The sequence below is a fragment of the Thamnophis elegans genome, chromosome Z, assembly GCF_009769535.1.
Source record: "Thamnophis elegans isolate rThaEle1 chromosome Z, rThaEle1.pri, whole genome shotgun sequence".
Taxonomy (NCBI): domain Eukaryota; kingdom Metazoa; phylum Chordata; class Lepidosauria; order Squamata; family Colubridae; genus Thamnophis; species Thamnophis elegans.
In genome coordinates this window covers 104761753-104782257 of record NC_045558.1, presented here as the reverse complement: position 1 = coordinate 104782257, position 20505 = coordinate 104761753, and the positions used below count along the sequence as shown (strand labels likewise).

Sequence of the window (20505 nt, the reverse complement as noted above, 5' to 3'; positions counted from 1 at the left end):
CTAAGCCATTTGTTTGTTTTTTTGAATGTCCACAGTATTCTTAGGAGTCTTCTTCAACACTTTGGTAGTTGTCTACACTTGTCTATACTTTGGTAGACAGTGTTAGTACTCTTCCTATCCTGCTTCCAAAGTCCTTCATTGGATTTCACTACTTCACACTGCTAGAAAGGAAAGACAATTAATACTTCCATACTCTAAAACTGCTCTGAAGAAAATAGAGTATAAGCAGAAAATAGAATATGTGGGAAGTATACATTGCATTGAAATGTATATTCAAAAAGTTGAGAGCAAGTTGCATTTACTGTCAAAAAAGGCAAAGGAGCAAGAGAGTTTTATTAACAATAAAGTGGCTGCAACAATGTATGTCCAGATAAGTCTGCTCACTTCTTTAATCCCTTAAATTTGACTTTCCTAGACTCTGAGGAGCAGAATGGGTCAATTCGCTTTGGCCATCTTGCTGCTATCATCTTGCTGTAGCCAACCCACTGTGGCCATCTCACTGCAGCCATGTCTCCATCAGGCCAATTCACTGCAGGATACATGGTGAGTTGTCCTGTGGTGAGATGGTCACACCAGTTTGGCTGCAGCGAGATGACCATGATGAGATGTATGCAATGAGTTGGCCTGATGAGTTTTCCAAGACCCCCCCCAGGGAGATAGAAATGCTTGTAAGTTGAGTGATAATCTATAGCCTCTAACTTTCTTCTGTCTTTGGAATGATAATGGACTCATGTTGGATCCCAGGGCACACTTCAAAGAACAGTAATTTGCCAAAATCCTATGCTTTGTTTGCTACGTCCTAATTTTCCTGTTAATTTTTGTAATTAATGTTTGAAAAATAATCTTTGAAAAAAAATTAAGTGAGGCCCAATGATTCACTCTGGAAATTGCATATGGACAGAAGTGATGCTGAAGAACATTGTTTGGAAAAGGCAAAAAAACAATAACTTTGATTTATTGTCCAAAATGATTTCTTTCCTTTTATTTTTTAGAAAACGCAACCTGTTTTTTTTTTTTTGTTTGTTTCTTTCCACCGCCTTTGCTGTTGTGCTTTCAATATTAAGATCAAATACACTTTCACGCAGAGAAACAAATGAGATAAGATTAGCAACAGATGCATCACTGGAAGAGCTTCAGTAATTAATACTTGTCTTTAGATGTGACTGTTGCTGGTTTTTAAAAAATAATTTCCCTCGCAGCTTTGGAAGACTGCCTGCCCTGTTGACTGACTGAGAATAAAATCTTAGCTATTAAATCCTGTACAGATGAATTTGTGAAATGGAGACGAAGCCAATGCCTGTGGCACTCTGCCAATGTTAATCAGGGTATAGGAAGTGTGCTTGTTTGCATGTGGAAAAAGCAAAGGGATTGCTTATCTTAGTTTCTGCCCTGGATATGCTGATAAGAGGAGGGGATGTCAGTTTGACCTAATTTTTCCAAAAGAAGTAGAATATCAAAAGACTCTGTCCCTCTAGCTTTGGATATATCTCCCATCTGAATCATTCAGCATTGGCTGGAAAGGAATAAATTCAAGTGGGCAGCTTATACATTGAATATAATCTATATATCTTTGTGGGTTGGATAATATGCTGCAGAGCAGCTTGACTAAATCTGATTCTGAACCCTGATAATACACCAAGATTTATAAAGTCACTTAGAGCTTTATTGGAAAATCAACATCCAGGTTACACAGGTAGCTTTTGACTGTTGAAGATGCTTAGCGACTGTTTGAGATTACAACTGACCTCAAAAAAGGAGACTTATCACCCAGATGCAAAGCTCGCGTGTTCAAGCCCCCTGACTGAACTTCAGGCACTCAGTAAATGGCCACATTTATGGCCGTTCTCAGCATGCCACAGTCACATGTATTTAATGATGTTTTTATGAAAATGAGAACACCTAGTTTTTGGCAAAATTATACGTGCAGTGAACTGTTGGCTTGCTTATTTGACCACCGTCAGAGAATTGTGAAAAATATTGCACAATTGGAGTTGGTCACATGCCTGGTCTGTTTTACAACCATTATGACTTATGGCTCCATTATGGTTGTATGTTAAGGTCTACCTATAACAGATTCATCCAAATGAACGGGTGATCAGAAAAAGTGGTATAAAACATAGTACTGTAATTATAATCAGCATGGTTGGAAACACAATGTGCAATCTTGTGAATACTTACCTAGCTCTCATTCTTTACTTTCATAGCAAGATTCAAGTCTCTATAGTCACTGAGCTGAGTCATTTATTATTACTTCAGCAATCAGGTGTACCAACCATTTCCAGTGGAGCAATTTAGTAGGTGAGCTTGACCAAATGCAGAACACAGAGGCAAACTGCATGACAAATGATAATAGCAAAACCATGGATTGTTCTCAAATCCTCTTAAAGCAGCTTAATGAAATAGCTTCAGCAAACACACAGCTTTTTCTGGCAACAGAAGTTAAGGGAACATGTTGAGATGAACTATATCCCAAAATGTTAGGTTTTCATTCATTCGGCTAGTTAATTTAATTAGAAAAACATGACTTTTAGAGACAGTGTGATGCATCAGTGAAAGCATTAGACTGAGATTAGCAAGGAAAAAGTTCTGATCTTCATTCAATAGGGAATTTATTTTATAATCTAAGCACAAAGGCATCTTTCTCTGCAGCAGTTCTTGAAGTGACCCTGTAGTACTTGAGAATCATTCTGGAAAAACCTGAAGAAAAGAAGTGCAATTTCTTTGAAAAATCCTGAAGTGCTGCTCAGAGGGGGGGAAAAAAAGATAATCACAAATTGCCTTCTTTTCTTAGTACTAGTGATTTCTGAACAATGCTGTTGACTGGTAACTTATAAGAAGAGACTGAGTATTTGTGAATGAGTGACTCATAAATATTTATAAAAATTGTATAACTCTTCCTTCCCACCATACATATTTCTAAGAATTACTTCCACTTGTTTTCTACTGCTTGTGTGGTTTCATCCCTGTTCTACATATACAAGACCTGTTATTTTTCATCTCCTTTTCAGTCTCTTGAAAGGTTAGAGTGGATAGACGAACTCTCTGTTTTTCACTATTTTTATTTTAATAAGACTAATATTAGTACTATCATTTCTCTACACAGCTATGCAGCAGGTCCTGGACAACCTCGGTGACCTCCCCAATTCCATGGGAGCTGGAGATCTGGATCTCATCTTTCTCCGTGGCCTCATGGAGAGTCCAATAGTAAGGTCATTGGCTAAGGTACAGTTAAATGGGTAGCCAGGGACGGGATTGTAGCTGAGCAAAACCTGCACCTTCAGTTCCACTCCCTTCCACAACATCACTTACTCTTTCTTGGTCTTGACCATAACACATTTTTCTAAATAGTTTAGTTGACAATTTCCTCTGTTCCTTTGTCCCTCCTCTATCCTTCCTTCCTCATGAATAAATTTGTATCTTTTATTCATTAAAAAAAATCAAGTCCATTCCACTTTATGAAAAGAATTATTAACTTTGATAGCTGCTTACTGAACAAGCACTATTTACAGCTGTAGAATCTATTCTCAGTGGCAGGACCAACCAGGAAAATGTGAATAACAAAACAAAGAAACCTACTTCTTGGAACAAAAAAAGTTATAATGTACTGTCCCTATGCAAAATCATGTTTAAATAAGAGTTTCAAAGAATTCAAAGAATCCTGGATGATCCCAGATTGGTGATTCTGCAGTATCCCCTTTCTTCCTTCTCTCCTGGAAAATTTCTGTAATGTTTCAGAAATTCTTCCTAATTTTATCTAAATCTTTCCTTCACACTAAGAAAGACTATTGATTCTTGCTTGCCTTTTAATACTTGCTCCATCACTTCTTTCTGTTCCTTCCTGGCATCTTCAATATTTACCATTAGATTCCCAACATTTACTAGCATAATTTTATTTATTTGTAACTTTAGTGAAGCTTCAATAACTGGATGGATAGTACCAACAGCTGCACTACTTCTAGTTTGTTGGCAACCATATGGAAATGGTTTGCCATTGCCTTCTCCTGGGGTCTGTTTTAGACTTAGTTTATTTTATAGCCTGTGAATTCTTGATGGGCTCCCAACCAAGTACTAACCAAATCTTGGTTTTTTTGAGATCAGCCAAATCATTTGGTATGGTTTTAGTCCATGCTGTTTTGTTTTATGTTTTAAAATATTTTAATTTTATATCTTGTAAGATGTCTAGAGTCTATTGGAGTAGGTAGCTACAGTACATTTGATAAACTATCATTTTCCTCTTCTACCATCCTGAATGTTGGCTCATAATTGATTGATGAAGTGATTGTGTGCCATCATTTTTTATTTCTAGCAATCACAAAGGTAAAGTTTTTCTGTGAACAGTCTGTTCTTCCAAGTCTTCCAATGGTGTGCTCTTCACACTGTAACTAGCACATCCACCTTGCTGCTGTCTATCCAGTTCTCTTTCCTTCTATCTTTCCAAACATTAGAGCCTTTTCCAGAGAGCTAAGTCTTCACAAAATGTGTCTGAAGTAGAGTAATTTGAAAGTGGTCTTTTGTATCTTGAGTGAGAACTCTGAATTTCAATTTGCTACCAATATTACAATTAAGATTAGAATGGAATTTATGACCATCTGTTACGATTTTTAGCAGTTTTCACCATTAAATAGGCTAGTTGGGACTGCTGGAGCTATAATTTAGCAAAATTTGGAGAGATATTATTAGTTCATACTAGTTCTACTTTCTTAAGATAAACTTTCAAGCAAACTGGATGATTCCTGGCCAAGAAACAATTAGAAATGAATTGTTGTCTCTCCCTCTTTTTCCATTATTCATTTCTGCCCTTCTTGCTTCCAGTAATTAACGTCCCCAGATTTGCACTTATTAGAACCCATAGGAAATACAATATAATGAAAGAAAAATAAACTCATATAAATAATGCATGGTGGAAGGCAAGCAGCAGTTCATGTATTGGTGGGCTTTAAAAGAATGTTTGTAATTCTTAACCTATCAGCCTGAATTCTTTAGGCCAGTATTTCTCAACCTTGGCAACTTTAAGATGTGTGGATTTCAGCTTCCAGAATTTTCCACCAATGTTGTCAAGACTGAGTAACATCCCGCCTGCCTTTTCTGAAGAAAAGTATCATTCTGGTGTTAATGTGGAAACATACTAAGTACAAATATTTTGTTCCAATACAATTTTAAAACCTTTTTGTAAGTAAACATATATAGAGAATATATTTATTCCAGATTTTGTATACTGCTCTCCCTAAGAAGACTCCCAATGATTTACAGCATCATACATAAAATCAATAAAGTAAAAGCAAAACACTGATAAAACTTAATAAAATCATCAGCCACCCTGATGTCTGTTATTCCAGCATCAATGCTTACAATTCAAAATTAAAAACATGAATGCCTTTCTAAAGACTATCAAGAAAGGGGGAAAATCAAGGGGTAGGCTACTCCAAAGGAGAAAAAAGGAAAGGAAAAAAATTATCCCATGTCCCCCATGTTTCCTGGAGGAACCCTCAATACCCCTGGCTCAGAATTATCAGACTGGTTAGATCAACTCTGCCTGAAAAAGATGGTAGTTTTTAATGGGTTAAAAACCAGACATTTGAACTGTACTCAGAAGCCTGTTGGTAATCACAACAGAATCAGTGTTCTATGGCTGTAAAGTTTTTTTTTGGGGGGGGGGAGTTGTATTAAAGGCCAGGTTTTATGCAGTCTTCAGATACAGCCTCAACTTGACTATGTTATTGTACTCTAATCAGTAACGAGGGAGTATGCTTATTTCCACCAAGGCTTCCAATTCCAGCTCACTCATCCTCAGAATCTGCCAGCTATGGCTTCCAAACAGTACCCCTGAGTTTTGCAGTACTCTCAAATATGTGGTTGCTTTTTTAAGGAGAGTGACACCACATCCAGTGGCACAGCTGAGCTGGGAGAAAGCCATTTGGTTTTGAAATAAACAACACCCACGTTGCAGAGATTCAACTTAAGCCTCTTCCTTCCCATTCAATTCTTCACAGACTTCAGACAACTGATCTAAGGCCCTTCTTGCATTTGGTAGTTTAACCTGGAGTAGAAACGAATATTTGCATATCATCAGCACACTGACACTTCACTGTGGGATGAACTCACTCAGCTTCTTCAAGCAGACATTTGTGTATGTTGTGAGGAAGCTGGGAAAGAAGTGCAAAGGAGAATAAATATAAACAATCAAGGGATAGTTGACAGTTTATCTCTTAAATTGCAGTGCGACATGAAACCTGGAAAGAAGCATTTTAAACCCTTTCAAAAAGAGTCTGTCTGAATGATCTCTCTCTCTCTCCTCTCTCTCTCTCTCTCTCTCTCTCTCTCTGTGTGTGTGTGTGTGAGAGAGAGAGAGAGTCACATTGTAAGCTTGAACATGAACTTTAGCCCATGTTCAGTCAAGCTCACTTCCAAACTTCCTTTCATTTGATAAACCAAGCAGCTTCTCAGAATAAGCAAAAAGAGAGAAGCCATTTCAGAGTTTGATCTGCTGAATTGCTAGTGAAACCCCTGAGGCCTCATAAAATCTGTCTCAGTCCATGAGGCTTTAGGGATGGACTATTTAATTACTCCTTTGATCTTTCAAATATTAGCAGGGGTGATGGAAAGTGATCCAAATATGGCAAATAATTCACAATTACATCTTCGATTTTCAGATTACATGCCAACTACTCTGAGATGAAGTCTGAATTTATCATCTGGCTACCACTGTGAATCAGGGTAGAGATTACATGGAACATGTTCATGTTGGCTGTGCAGGCCCCGAGCTCCTAAATCTTCACGGCATCCATCCTCATCCCAAAGAAGTCAATAGCCTACACACTAGTGTTTCTCAACCTCAGCAACTTTTAAGATATATGGAATTCAACTTGCCAGCATGCTGGAAGTCGAAGTCCACACATCTTAAAACTGCTAGAATTACTGGCTTAGAAGACTCTAAGCCCATCCCAGGAATTTTCCTATTAAAAATAATGAAACCGTTCTGACAAAATGATACCCTATGTGTGTTTTAGGCGATCAATTTCCTAATCTTCCAGCATTATATGGTTGGAATGAAGAATTGGTCTTTATTCAGCCAAATAAGTGCAGCATCATTCCACTTCAGTGTATTCCTGCACTGATTCTGGCAACGAAAATGGTTCCCAGAAGTGAGATTGGATTCATATGAAGCCTGCTCTTTTTACCCTCCCCCCATTTCCATGAGTGAAGCTAAGCCTCTATTTGCCAGTCTATTATTTTTAGCTCCTTCTCTTTTGTGTCTGTTTCCCTGCTTGAGGCTTATCTAGAGCAGCTATTCATCTTTCATACAGCAAAGACCTGTTTGATTTCTGGCTACATGCCACCGAGGTCCAGGAAAAGCTCTCAGTTGTCTCACTGTTCCCCTTGCTGTGTTTCTGAGCAAGTGGGTTGTGTGTTTCCATACAGAAGAGTAATTACTTGGTTTCTTTTTCTTTATAACATGCACAGCCCAGTCTTTGTCTTCAGAAAGACTTGACAAAGCTTGACGGGCACCCACTGTGTAAAGCTATTTAACTCTAGAGATGTCTATAAGCCTTTTATGCTTATTAAAACAAAAATCAACAAACCTTAAAGTGGTGATCTTGTAATTTTTAAGGAACCCAAGGAACATAACTTAATATCCTTACATTATCTGCCAGGACACAAGTCTGTAGTAGGAGGACAAAGGGTTAGCATGGGTTAATCTGTTTATGTGTCCCTTTAATCCCTTCTTCTTTGCCCTTTCCCCATCCACCTTGCAGGCTCATGAGCGGCTGGAGGAGACAAAGCTGGAGGCTGTGCGGGACAACAATTTGGAGCTGGTCCAGGAGATACTTAAAGACATCACACACATTGCTCAGCAAGATAGCACAGCAGCTGAACTGGCCCGCATCCTCCAGGAGCCCCATTTTCAGGTAGGAGGGGGAACCTTGCTGGGGAGGAAAGGGGGGGGGAGAGAAAATTGGGGAGCAGAAAGAGAGAGAGAATTCCAGAATTTTTATATGCTTTGTTGATTTGTTTGTAGAGTATTTGGCACTGTCTTGGCAGGATAAGGAACAAAAATGGTGCAACTAGGCAAATGTAGATTCTGGACTTCATAATCTCACAGGGGACTCTCTTGGAATTTTATTACATTTAGAAGACTTCTGTTCCTGCTTAAAAACCTCCTAGATTTTGTCCCCAAAGTTTATTCAAAAAGTTTACATCTGTATATGTATTAATCAGAGGGAAATAAAAAGGGGACAGAAAGCAATGAATACTAGCCATTGTGTTTCGTACTAAACTGAGGGTGTTAGCATTGTCTATCATTGAGTTGGGAATTGCAACTTACTGCAGCATTTCGTTTGCTGGGATTTTATAAGAAAGAATACCAGACTAGTGCCTTTTTTAAAAAAAAAATCTGAAACATCTGGATGATCAAAGTGGTTAATGACCTGCATTTACAACATTCTCTTCAGTGGCAATTGCATGTTTTCCCACCCAGGTGCTGAATTAAGAAGAAGTATCACTTTTATGTAACTTCAGGTTGTATCATTTATACATGCCTGTTCATTGACAAATGTTATATTGCAACTATTTGTTTTATATATGTTTAAAGGAGTTGGCTAGATTTATGTAGCTGAAGAGATTTTTTATAGATTGTTTATTATCTGGTAAGTGTGTAATTTAAAATATTGTTATAAAAACTTTAGAGCAGATTTATTATTAGTAAATTTCAACCACACCTTTCTCTGAGTAAAGTGCCTTGCAGCTCATTAGAGATGAATGTGTATGGAGAGCTAGATATGCTTCAGTTCTTTTTAACGTGGTCTGTTCATAAGGGTCCATGTTTAACCATGATGATGCCAAAAGGATGAAATATGCATGGTGACTTCATGATGCAAGCTCTCCCCCTTCTCACTTATGTCATGTTGTTGCACTGTATACTTTGTCACTTGTTCTCTCTGCTCCCATTGGATATGTTTAAATCTCTTTAGGATGGCTGTGTGACCTAACTTATACTCTGCTTGAACCACTGTTCAGTTGTCATCTGGCTTTTAAAAAAGATTCATAATAGAAGTCAGAAGATCTTGAATTGTCTGTCAATATTTAGCACTTCAACAACAAGCTACTCAGCTTGGTCCTTCTCTCTATCATGGTACTAAAGTTGTAACCCCCAATTCTGAATTTGAATCTATGCACATATATTTTCATAATATTTTTTTAAAGTAATAGCTTCTTTTTCTGCCATTTGTTATAAGTCTTCTCCTCCTCCTCCTCCTCCTCCTCCTCCTCCTCCTCCTCCTCCTCCTCCTCCTTTTATATATTCAGTTGAGTGGAATGGCAGATTATGTGGATGCATGGATGGATGGATAGATAGGCATGCCTAGATTCTTAATTCTTAGTCTGTGAAAAAATATAGTAGTACAACTTTCTTCAACCTGATGCATTCTAAATTCTTGGACTATGATTCTAATCATCTCCAACCCATAAAGCTACAGCAACAATCACCCACCTCAGTGACACAAATTTTGCCCAAATTTCAATATAACTTCCTCTTCCTTACACAAATGTTAAATAAAAACTTTGGGACAAGATAAAAACTTTTATCAGAACTAAAAATTCACAGGGATTCGGCCGGGCGTCTCTCTCAGCAAGACAGATGGGGGAGGTGTGGGCTCCGAAAAACGTCATATAAATTCTGTCTGACAAACCAATGCCAAGATCCTTTTGGATCAGAACCTCCCTGTGGGGGGGGGGTGAAGAAGGGGCAGCATCTCATCAGACCCAGAGGGAGTGCAACAGGTCTCTTTAGGGCATAGATTTGCCCTCTGAATCGGCATCAGGGGAGGCAGCATAGCAATGTGGCTGCACAAGAAGCGGCTGGCTTCTGGCCAAAGCACCAAATAGGAGCGTGTAGGAGATGGGATGAAAAGCCTGGTAAGAAGATTTAATTAACCAACAGACATAAATCAGAATTTGGAAACGGCAAAGAACTTGAGAGTATAAATAATATTGATGGGCAGATTAGGTTTTTGGCAGAAAGAAAGAAAGAAAGAAAGAAAGAAAGAAAGAAAGAAAGAAAGAAAGAAAGAAGGGGAAAATGAAGGGTTACATCATGAGCCCAAAAAGAACTACTTTCCTTAAATAACTTGGAGACAGAAAGGAGAAAGCAGAGAAGTGACAAACCCATTCAAACACAAGCTTGGAATTTGGATTTGGATTTGACAAAACCGTGTCTTTAAAAGAGATAAGGAGGCTTCACTCAAGTTTCTTCTAATTAACATATCTTAAGCAACTCTAATTAATGAGATGTGGAATGTAACAAGGGGAAAAATCAAGAAAAACACTATTTTTTCACTTATAACCTAATCTTGTCTGCTGCAATTAATGGAATGTGAAACCTTGAGCAGGAAGTTTTAATTAACCAATTGTTATAAATCAGAATTTGGAAAAAGCAGGAGGCGAAGAGAAACATACCAAGGAGACTTGTTGTGTTTGAGTTCATTCTAGTTAATATATTTTAAGCAACTCTAACCAACAAGAGGTGTAAAGTAACAACGAGAAAAAATAAAATAAAATCAAGAGCTGGGAAAATATGAAGTTTCTTTGCTGGAGGGAGATCAAAGGATCAAGATGGCTTCTTCTCTTCTTCCTCTCCACATTAGCTGAATTAACTAAATTTAAGGTGGACCAGAACTCTGAAATAAGAACTGTATAACTAACTGTAATTTTGGAACTGGACATTATAGAAAGGTGGGAATTCAAAGAACTACGTGAAATTATTAAAAATATGCATAAATCATTAAAATCAAGTCTAAATAGAATTTTGAAGTTAGATATTGAAGAAGTGAAGGCAGAAGAGGTGAATGAAGTGGTAGAAATGGTGGAAAATAAAAAAACAGTCAAAACATTTCATTGGATTTGAGAGTGGTATAGGAAAAATTGAAAAGGGGGGATGTGTCCCAACAAAAGGAAATAAAAAGCAGACAAAAGATCTCACTGAGTTTGATAGTGACACTAGGAAAACTGAAGAGGGGGGTTATGCCCAACAAAAGGAAATACAAAAGATTTCACTGGGTTTCACAGTGGCTTGGGGAAAATTGAAGAAGGTGAACATGTCAAAAGACTTACTAGGAAAAAATTAGATAATTAGAAATTGTTATATGGGAAATATAAAGCTGAGATATGTGGTTTACTCCTATATATGATAATTAAACTGAGTTATTAACTGATTGATAATGATAATATAAAGATAATAAATAAAGGTTAAAATATATGGAATATGGATAAATATGAATCTGTTATGTGGAGAATACAAAATAGAAGTATGTGATTCACTTTTATACATGATAATTAAACTGAGTTATTAATTGATTGATTATGACAAATGGAAGGACAATTAAGTATAGGTTAAAATATATGAAATATGGACACATATATGGACACTCTTAAGATGATAAACAAAGTGATGTTGTACCGCTTGTTATTCTACATAATAGATTAATGGAATTGTAATGAACATTGAACAGTAAGGATTGTTATTTAAAGACAATTAAGGGTAAGCTAAGTCAAGATATGGAAAAATGGAGGGGGTACATGAAATATATTTATAATGAAAAATTATTGAGATTATAAAGACAGAACTACAAATTTGGGGTGTGTAATGATGTATAACTATAAAAATATAATGATGAGAATAGCTGGGAATCATAACCAGGTCTACATCCTAGCCAAAAATAGGCTTTGTGTGTGTGTGTTAAAAATATAATATTATTCACATACATACATACATACATACACACACACACACACACACACACACACACACACACACACACACATATATACACTTTTTTTCTTTAAAAAAAAGGAGGAGGAGAATATATGTTAAAATTAAAGATGTATATTGAAATGGAAGTACTGTATATACTCGAGTATAAGCCTAGTTTTTCAGCCCACTTTTTGGGCTGAAAAAAGCCGCCTCGGCTTATACTCGAGTCAGTGAAAAATTTGCCCGAAATGGAGGAGAAAAAGGGGCGGGGCCATGCCGCTGGGTGACACTTGTGAATGGCCCAGTGCCCCTGTGAGTTTCCCCTCCCTCTGTGTCAGTTTGCCGCGCAGCGCGCACCGCACCATCCCCCCTCCTCACGTTCTAATGTAATGCAGGGCTGTCTTACGATTCCCCTTCCTCCCCCTCCTGCCGCTCTGCAACGATGTCCCACCTCCTCCTTGTTATGGCAAGCAGCCACATAGTGATGTCCCACCTCCTCTGGTACAGTGATCCAATGATAGGAATCACTGTGCCGTGTGTCATAGGAGGCGGGACATCGCTCCCGCGGCTGCACGGGACATCATCATCACAGCGGGACATCAGCATCATGAGGTGAGTGAAGTATTTCATTGAATACACCGCTAGTTTACTGTTTTTCTTTGAAATAAATATTCAAAAACATTATTGGTATCTATTTTTATTTTTGAAATTTACCGGTAGCTGCTGCATTTCCCACCCTAGGCTTATACTCGAGTCAATAACTTTTCCAGTTTTTTGTGGTAAAATTAGGTTCCTCGGCTTATATTCGGGTCGGCCTATACTCGAGTATATACGGTATAAATACTATCAACATAAAATGGAGCTCGCTTAGAGGCTGAAATACACCAAGTAAATGAGATGAAGAGTGTGGAATAGAGGAAAGAGGTAAGGGAAGAAGAGAAGGATAGGAGAGAGGGTAGGGAGGGGGAAGTGGAAGAGAGAAAGAATGAGTGGAAAGGGGAGAGAGGAGAAGGAGAGAGGAGGGGGGAGTAAAGAAGTGAAGGATGACAGAGGATTGATTGATTGATTGATTGATTTTATATGCCACTCTTTTCCCCCGAAGGGGACTCAGGGCGGCTCACAACTCAAAACCAGGGAAAGGGGGGTTACAGACAAAGTTAAAAACACGACACAAAACAATACATGGTTTAAAACACACAGCAGTCATACCATTCGAGACGGGGGCAATGGTTCTTTAGCCCCAGGCCTGTCGGAACAGCCAGGTTTTAAAGGCTTTGCGGAAGGCCTGGAGGGTGGTGAGGGTTCGAATCTCCACGGGGAGTTCGTTCCAGAGGGTCGGAGCAGCCACAGAGAAGGCTCTCCTCCGGGTAGTCACCAGTCGACACTGGCCGGCGGATGGAATTCGGAGGAGGCCTAATCTGTGGGATCTAATCGGTCTAGTGGAGGAAATTGGCAGCAGGCGGTCTCTCAAGTACCCAGGTCCAATACCATGAAGGGCTTTATAAGTGACGACTAGCGCCTTGAAGCGTATCCGGAGACCAATAGGCAGCCAGTGCAGCTCGCGGAGGATAGGTGTTACGTGGGTGAACCGAGGTGCACCCACGATTGCTCGCGCGGCTGCATTCTGGACAAGCTGAAGTCGCCGAATGCTCTTCAAGGGCTGCCCCATGTAGAGCATGTTGCAGTAGAGGAAAGAAAAGAGGTAGGGAGGAGGAGAGAGGGAGAAGAAAGTGATGGATAGGGTATAAATACAGCATACGGAGAGCAGAAGAGTCAATAATTGTTTTGGGGGGGTTGATGATAAAACGAATTGCTATAAATATTTAACAATATAATGTAACGTTGGTTATGTAATAGTATATATGTGGCTATTTGTTGTGAAAATGAAAAAATAAAAAAACCTTTAAAAAAAAAAGAACCAAAAATTCACACATTGTGATGAATGTATCTTTTTTTGTGTATACTGAGAGTATATGCACCAAAGACAAATTCCTTGTGTGTCCAATCACACTTGGCTAATAAAGAATTCTATTCTATTCTATTCTATTCTATTCTATTCTATTCTATTCTATTCTATTCTATTCCATTCCATTCCATTCCATTCCATTCCATTCCATTCTATCAGATCCATCATAATATCATCTCCACCTAATCAGGCCTGGGCATAGTGTTATGCATTCTGTTTAATATTTATGCATTAGCCATGTACTATGGCCGTAGTATTATTATTATTATTCTCCCCTCTTATTGGTATTATTGATATCATCCTCATCCTCATCCTCATCCTGTTGCTTTGGATATTCATTGAGAGCCACTACACAAGAGACAAATTCCTTGTATGTCTAATCACACATGGCCAAATAAAGTATTCAATTCAATGCAAATGATAATATACATTTAAACAGTATGACAGAATTCAATAATGGATTGGATGTCAATAACATGTTTGTGTTAATCAGGTCAGGATGGGGAGGTATATGATGGCTTATTGAGTTAAACAAGCACATGGGTGATGTACTTGCCTATGCCAACACCATCTTCCCAATACACTCCCCACTTTGGAGCAACAAAGTGTTCTAGCATCTTCATTAGCTCCAGTTCTTGTGTGTTTATTTTTATAGGAATAGTTGTAATTTTATTTTCTTGCTCATTGTCCAATTTCCAAAATTCTCTCTTTTGACTTCTATATTGACTGTTTAAACTTTGAATGAAGTGTGGTGGTTACAAATATTTCACAATAGGAAACCAAGATGACTTAATAGGAAGATAATTATATAGCTGACCCATTCAGAAAGATTTTTTTCTTATGCCCCCAAAGTAGGGAAACGTAAGTCATAAAAAAATGTTAGTTCTGATGTTTGTAATTTAATGGAAAAATCTTATAGTATTCTTTAGAATCTGAGCATTCTATTTCTATGTTTCCACTTTTGTCTATGTAAAAACTTGTCATGGTCAGTAAATCTAGAGGGCTACAATCAAGGGAGGCATTAAAAAAATACAAGTTGCGAATTAACATAAAGCTTTTATGTTTTATTTTCTTCCTTTCAATCATATTGGATTCTCAGAACTGACTGAACAGGTCCCTGCAGCTTTTTCAGAAGTCCCTGCAGACATTTCAGAAATGGTTTGCCTCCTTCCTGGGTCTGAAAAAAAGCGGCCAGCCCACAATCACCCAGCTGGCTTTGTGTGTAAACAGGGACTAGAACTCACGGTCTCTTCCCTGGTGCCAATACACCAAACTGGCTCTCAAATCTAATATAAAGACTGTTTATTTTTGAGATTCCATACATGGAAAAATAGCTCTAATGAATTTGTGAAATCTTGGTTTTTTTTTGTTTTTTTTGAGTTTCTGATATAGGATCCTAACATACATTGTTTTCATGCTCTGTAGGTAAAAGTTCCCAAATTAAATTGCTTTCCCAAATAAAAGCAATTAGTTTTCAGACTAGGGAAGTATTGGAATATAATCACCCAACCCAGGGCATGACTTTGTAAGTTTTATTATTGCAAATATAAAAGAGGGCAAAGGCTTTTATATGTGGTGTCAAGTAATTTATATGTAGTTGCTGTGAATTAATACAATTTTGACCATGGCCTATGACAGTGATGTTGCGTGCCGAAAGCAATGCCCGCACACACACACACGCACACACACACACCTGCGCCCCCTGTGCATGCATGCATAACCCCACACACTCCCAATGCCCCTGTGCATGTGAGTGTGATCCCCCCCATGCCCCGTTTTGGGCCTACTAGGTCTCCCTGCAGCCTCCTGGGAGCAGAAATGGACCACAGAAGGGTTTGTGTGCTGCCCTTCCATGTTCCCACCACACTGCCCCACACATGCGCAGCAGAGACACAAAAATCAGCTGGCCAACGGGACACACGCGTGCATGTACAGTGGAGCTGAGCTGGGGTGACTGCTCACATGTCCACAGAGGGGGCTCTATGTGCCATCTGTGGCATGTATGTTCTCCATCACGGGGCTTGAAGAGTTGCAATTACGTACATTCTAAGTGGTAAACGAGGCTTTCTATCAAGTTAGTAATGTGAATGCTGTTGTTTTGTAAGAGTAAATTAAGATAATGGTTTGGAGAGGATTGGAGAATCTACTCTGCTTTAATCTATGCAAAGGATATCATTTTACTTGGGTGGAGTTCAAGAGATAAATCTGGGGTACAACCTGGGAGAATCCTTTACTTCTCCCATAAAAGGTCATTTCTCAGGAAATATCATCCCTTTACCCACAATGAAACCAATAGGGTTTTAAAATATGCTCACATGTGGTATTTTCATCCACCTATTTAATTTTATAGAATGAATGAGCACAAACCAGGACAAACAAAAAGGATATATATATTTTTCTTTCTTTTTCCTGCTGTTCCCCTCCGATAAGTATTTCATTGCAGAGGGTTTTCAAATGTAATGAAAGATGGTTCCTAAGTAATGGCTCCACTATTCTGCAAAATATAGCAATCTACCCCAAGATTCAATCTTCTACTTCATCAAAGAGATTCAAATTATATATAAAGCCAGCAATCATTTAATATAAGCAGGCAGAAAAATAATTCGGAAGAGCTGAAAGAGTATTGTGTTGAAGCAGAGGCTTCAAAGATTCTGCAGTAAATCTAAACCAGTTGAGTGAAAACTACTTAGAAACTAAACTGCACTGAATGCAGTGATACATTCAGGTAGGTCACTGCAATGTGAGTGGTCAACAACACTTGGCAGGTTCAGTCTATTGTGGCCCTAAGCAGATTATTTTTCAAGTATATTTGGAGAAGAATTTCATTTCTGGACCATAGGGCAGTGTTTCTCATCCTTGGTGATTTTAAGATTTGCTGACTGGAGAATTCTGAGACTTGAAGTCTACACATTTTAAAGTCATCAAGGTTGAGCAACACTACAATACGGAGTGGCAGGTTGCCATTGCAGATGGTTGGAAGTGGTCAGTGGTCTCCAGAACTGGTCAGAACCTGCTGAATACCACCTCTGCTGCAGTGCCAGCAAAAACAGAGCTTGGGAGGGCTGCACACGGCCCTCCCGAGCTCTGGTGGAGATTTGCAGGAGGTCATTGCAACTGAAAATGAAGTTCAGGAGCAGGCTTTCTCTGGCAGAGAGCTCGGGCCGCAGGCACCCCTGACACAAGTAATGTCAAGCTGGCCACGCTCTCCTCTGGTCACCCCCCATCCCCCCCCCCGAGGTCAAACACAACCTTGTTGCAGCCCTCAATGAAATTGAGTTTGACACCCCTGATCTAAGTTATCTTAGTTTTGTTGATTGAGGTTGATTGGTCCTGGCATCTATTAACTAAATACATTTTCAAAGGGGAGGAGAGTTCCCTGCTGAGGACTGTTCTGATTCCCATGTGTGTATGGGAATGTAAGGAAGGCCCCTGGACATTAACAAGACCAATATCTACTGTGATTTTAGTTAATTGAGTCTTGGTTCTACTCTTCAGTTTAATGTCTTGGTTCTACTCTTCTATGTAACTGTAGCCTTTGGAGTGCAGAATTATAATTTAACACCCATAGCTTTGCAAATGGCTTTGGTTCCTGAATGGTGGGATGAGTATCTGTATCAGGGGTGAAATGCTACCGGTTCGGGCCAATTCGCCTGAACCGTTCGCTAAAAATGCTACTGGTTCACCTGAACTGGTAGTAAAAATATGCTAGAAATCATGTGGCACAGTTGATTGGCACAGAGCTGATCGTCGGAACATTTTTTTTAGTTTTTTTAAAGCATTTTTTTACTACCAGTTCAGGCGAACTAGTAGTTCCGATGAACCGGTAGTTCCGATGATCAGCTGTGTGACGATCAACTGTGCCACATGGTTTATATTATATTATACTATGGTAGTAAAAAATGCTTTAATAAAGTTTTTAAAAGTTCCGACAATCAGCTTTGCAACAATCGGTTTTGCCGCACAATTGATATTAGCTAGAAAGCACGAAGTCTTTGTAACGAATATAAATCGCACGGCCCAGCTGGTCCCCCCCCTCGCTGTTCTACTTATCTTTGTAGACTCAGAAAAGGCTTCTTAATCCTCCCTTTTCAGAGCTGCACGGTAGTCCCTGCGGTGTGCGTGCACGCGTAACGAACCAGTAGCGAAGTGAAGCGGTAGCAGACTTCAGAGCATTTCACTCCTGATCTGTATCACAATCTGATGAGTAAGGCAAGCCTCCCTGGAAACAAAATCACTTACCTTACTGTTTCTCTGCCATCAGCATGGTGATAGGGTACATCTCTGTCTATGTTTTTAAAAAATACAGTCCATGGCCACCAAAAAGCAGAACCCACTTCTTCATAGAGTGCAAATTCCATCTGTAAGACTCAGAGACGTCACTCTGTTCAAGGTCAGGCTATGGAATTGGTAGGTTCCCATGCATCCATATTGTGCAATGGCATATTGGTCAGAATGAGCATAACCAATGATGGACAAGAGGAGAATACCCATCAGCCAAAAAAAAAAAAGACTAAGCTATTTCCCTCTTTGTGTGAGACATCCTATATATTATATGAAACCTCTATTTCACTCATTCTACTAGGCCTCTATTCAGAAGTTGCCAGATCCCTGTGGATTCTCCTGCATTCCCTGCACATTTCCAATAGCAGTATTCACAAGAGAGGGGTCAGGCCTTGTAACAGCTTGAGAGTAAGCTCTAAGTAAATCTCTGGACTGTATCATGGCACCTAAGATTACTACAGTCTTGGTTTTTGTGTGCCACTAGCAACTTCAGAGTCATCTGTTGCTGTGTGTTTTACCCCAGACAATAACTATTTTATAGCAACAAAAGAGCTTGAAGCAAGGCATGAATTAAAGGAGCGTGGGAATCTGAGGTTCCTGCAGAGGTTAGGAACTCTTTCGCCGGAGACTACCTAAAGAACAACAAATGTCATAAGCATATTTTAGAATCTGGGTAAATAGTTGCAGTTTGTCCCACTGCCAACTACTAGCCACAAGCAAAAACAACAGCACTAAAGCTTAAGTAACTCAGGCAATAAAAAACAGCATGAAGGGAATACACAGAACATCCAGCGTTTAATTTTCCATTGGGATTCTGGGGGCAAAAGCCATCAAGGAAAAGAATGAAATTTGAGTGGTCAAGAGAAGTATCAGAAAGATCAAACGGAGGAACCAAGATGGAAATCCTTTGACAATTGGATCAAGCTTCATTGAGAGGAATTCCACTGGCCTGGATAGATGGCAGAGTAGTCAGCTGAATCAACGTCTTCTTTGCAATCCTTGGTATTTATCACAATACAATGTAACCCCCCCCCTTTTTAAAAAAAAGGTCATCCTAATGTGGGAGCTGCAAAAAAAAACCCTTAAAAGTGCAGTTTTTAGTTCTGCTTCCCAATCCCACTGTAAGGGATTGGAATTGGTTTCTGCAATGAAAGAATGCAGTGACTTAGTTAAAGCAAAATATTCAGCAACCCACTGATGACAATATATAGTCCTTGGCAGTGGTGGGTTCCCGATTCCATTCCAACTGGTATGGTTGGAACAGCACCGGCGTCACTCACATGCACGCTCACAGTGCAAGCGGATGCATTGTAGCTGGAAACAATGCTTCTGCAAACCTCTGTGACACTCCAGCTGCTTGCTGGAGCATCGCGCAGGTGCTATATGCGCCATGCATGTGTGCGGAAGCACCGACAGCTTCAAAAGATAGTAAGGAGCTCGGGCAGGTGGGTGGGCCCTCCGGAGCAACATACCAGAACGGTACCCGGTGCTCCGGGCAGGATCTGGTATGCCTGTACCAGGGTGTACCACCTTCATCCTACCACTGGTCCTCGGGAAACTCTTCAGAACCTGCCTATAATAGCTGGATAGAGATAAAAAAGACAGCAAAAATTGTGGGTAAATTTCAGTGTATATATGATGGTCCATGTAGAAAAACATGTAAAAACAAAAATCTAGTTTTCCTCTACCTAGTTTATGACCTTTGGATGCTACAAGAGTTTCACAAGTCAAAGGAAGTCTTTTGATACAACTCCTACAAGGGGAGGGGGTGTAATCAGGAGCTTGTCCCCAGGACTATAGTAGCTCTTTCACAAGATTGAAAAGTCCTGGAATCCCTGGGATAGCCAAGCATGGTGCACTGGTGTTTCTGATAGATGAAAGGAAACAGATACTGTATTGTGCCTTAGGATATAGACAACCTAAAAAAAACTAGACCAAAGATCCACAAAAGAAAAGTAAGATGAATTTGGAGGAACAGAAGCAAGGACTATGCTGGGAACAATATGGAGAATTGGAATCATAAACTGGTTTACAATTACAAACAAAATGGAAAAGATATGCCTCTTACTGAGTCACCATTCTGGACTTCGGAACCAGCAGAGTGGATGTTGTACTGTGTCAGGAAGTAGGTACTAAAGTTCTTTGAGTGAAATAGGAGGCTGTTAGAGGAGTCATTCTCCTCCTGTTATTCCTGAGAAATTGGATACAGATAGTCCTCCTTTAACATTTACATGTTCAATGACCATTTGAAGTTACGAGTGTGGGGTACTATAAGATACTTGTGGTTGAGGCTCTTGATCACCATGATCCCGCAATTGCAATTTGGCTTGTTTAGTGATTGGCTTGCAATCATGACATCACAGTATGCCTTGGTCACATGATCACTATTTGCAACCATTACTGCTGGCTTCTGACAACCCATGTCAATGGGGAAGTCTCCAGAAGGTTGCAAATGATGATCACGAGACATGCAATTATGTGGGATTTGCCTAGCAAGGACAACTGGAACTAC

At 39.4% G+C, this 20505-nt stretch overlaps 1 protein-coding gene across 2 annotated transcripts in view; it reads left to right on the top strand.

The window, feature by feature from the left end:
• The first annotated feature begins 3105 nt into the window (after positions 1-3105).
• MPP2 (membrane palmitoylated protein 2) overlaps positions 3106-20505 on the top strand; it is a 39858-nt gene continuing 22458 nt past the window's right edge. For both annotated transcript variants that reach the window (XM_032237497.1, XM_032237496.1), the window contains exons 1-2: positions 3106-3222; positions 7755-7907. In XM_032237497.1, the coding sequence (XP_032093388.1) occupies positions 3106-3222; positions 7755-7907 (270 nt within the window). The remainder of the gene's footprint in view (positions 3223-7754; positions 7908-20505) is intronic.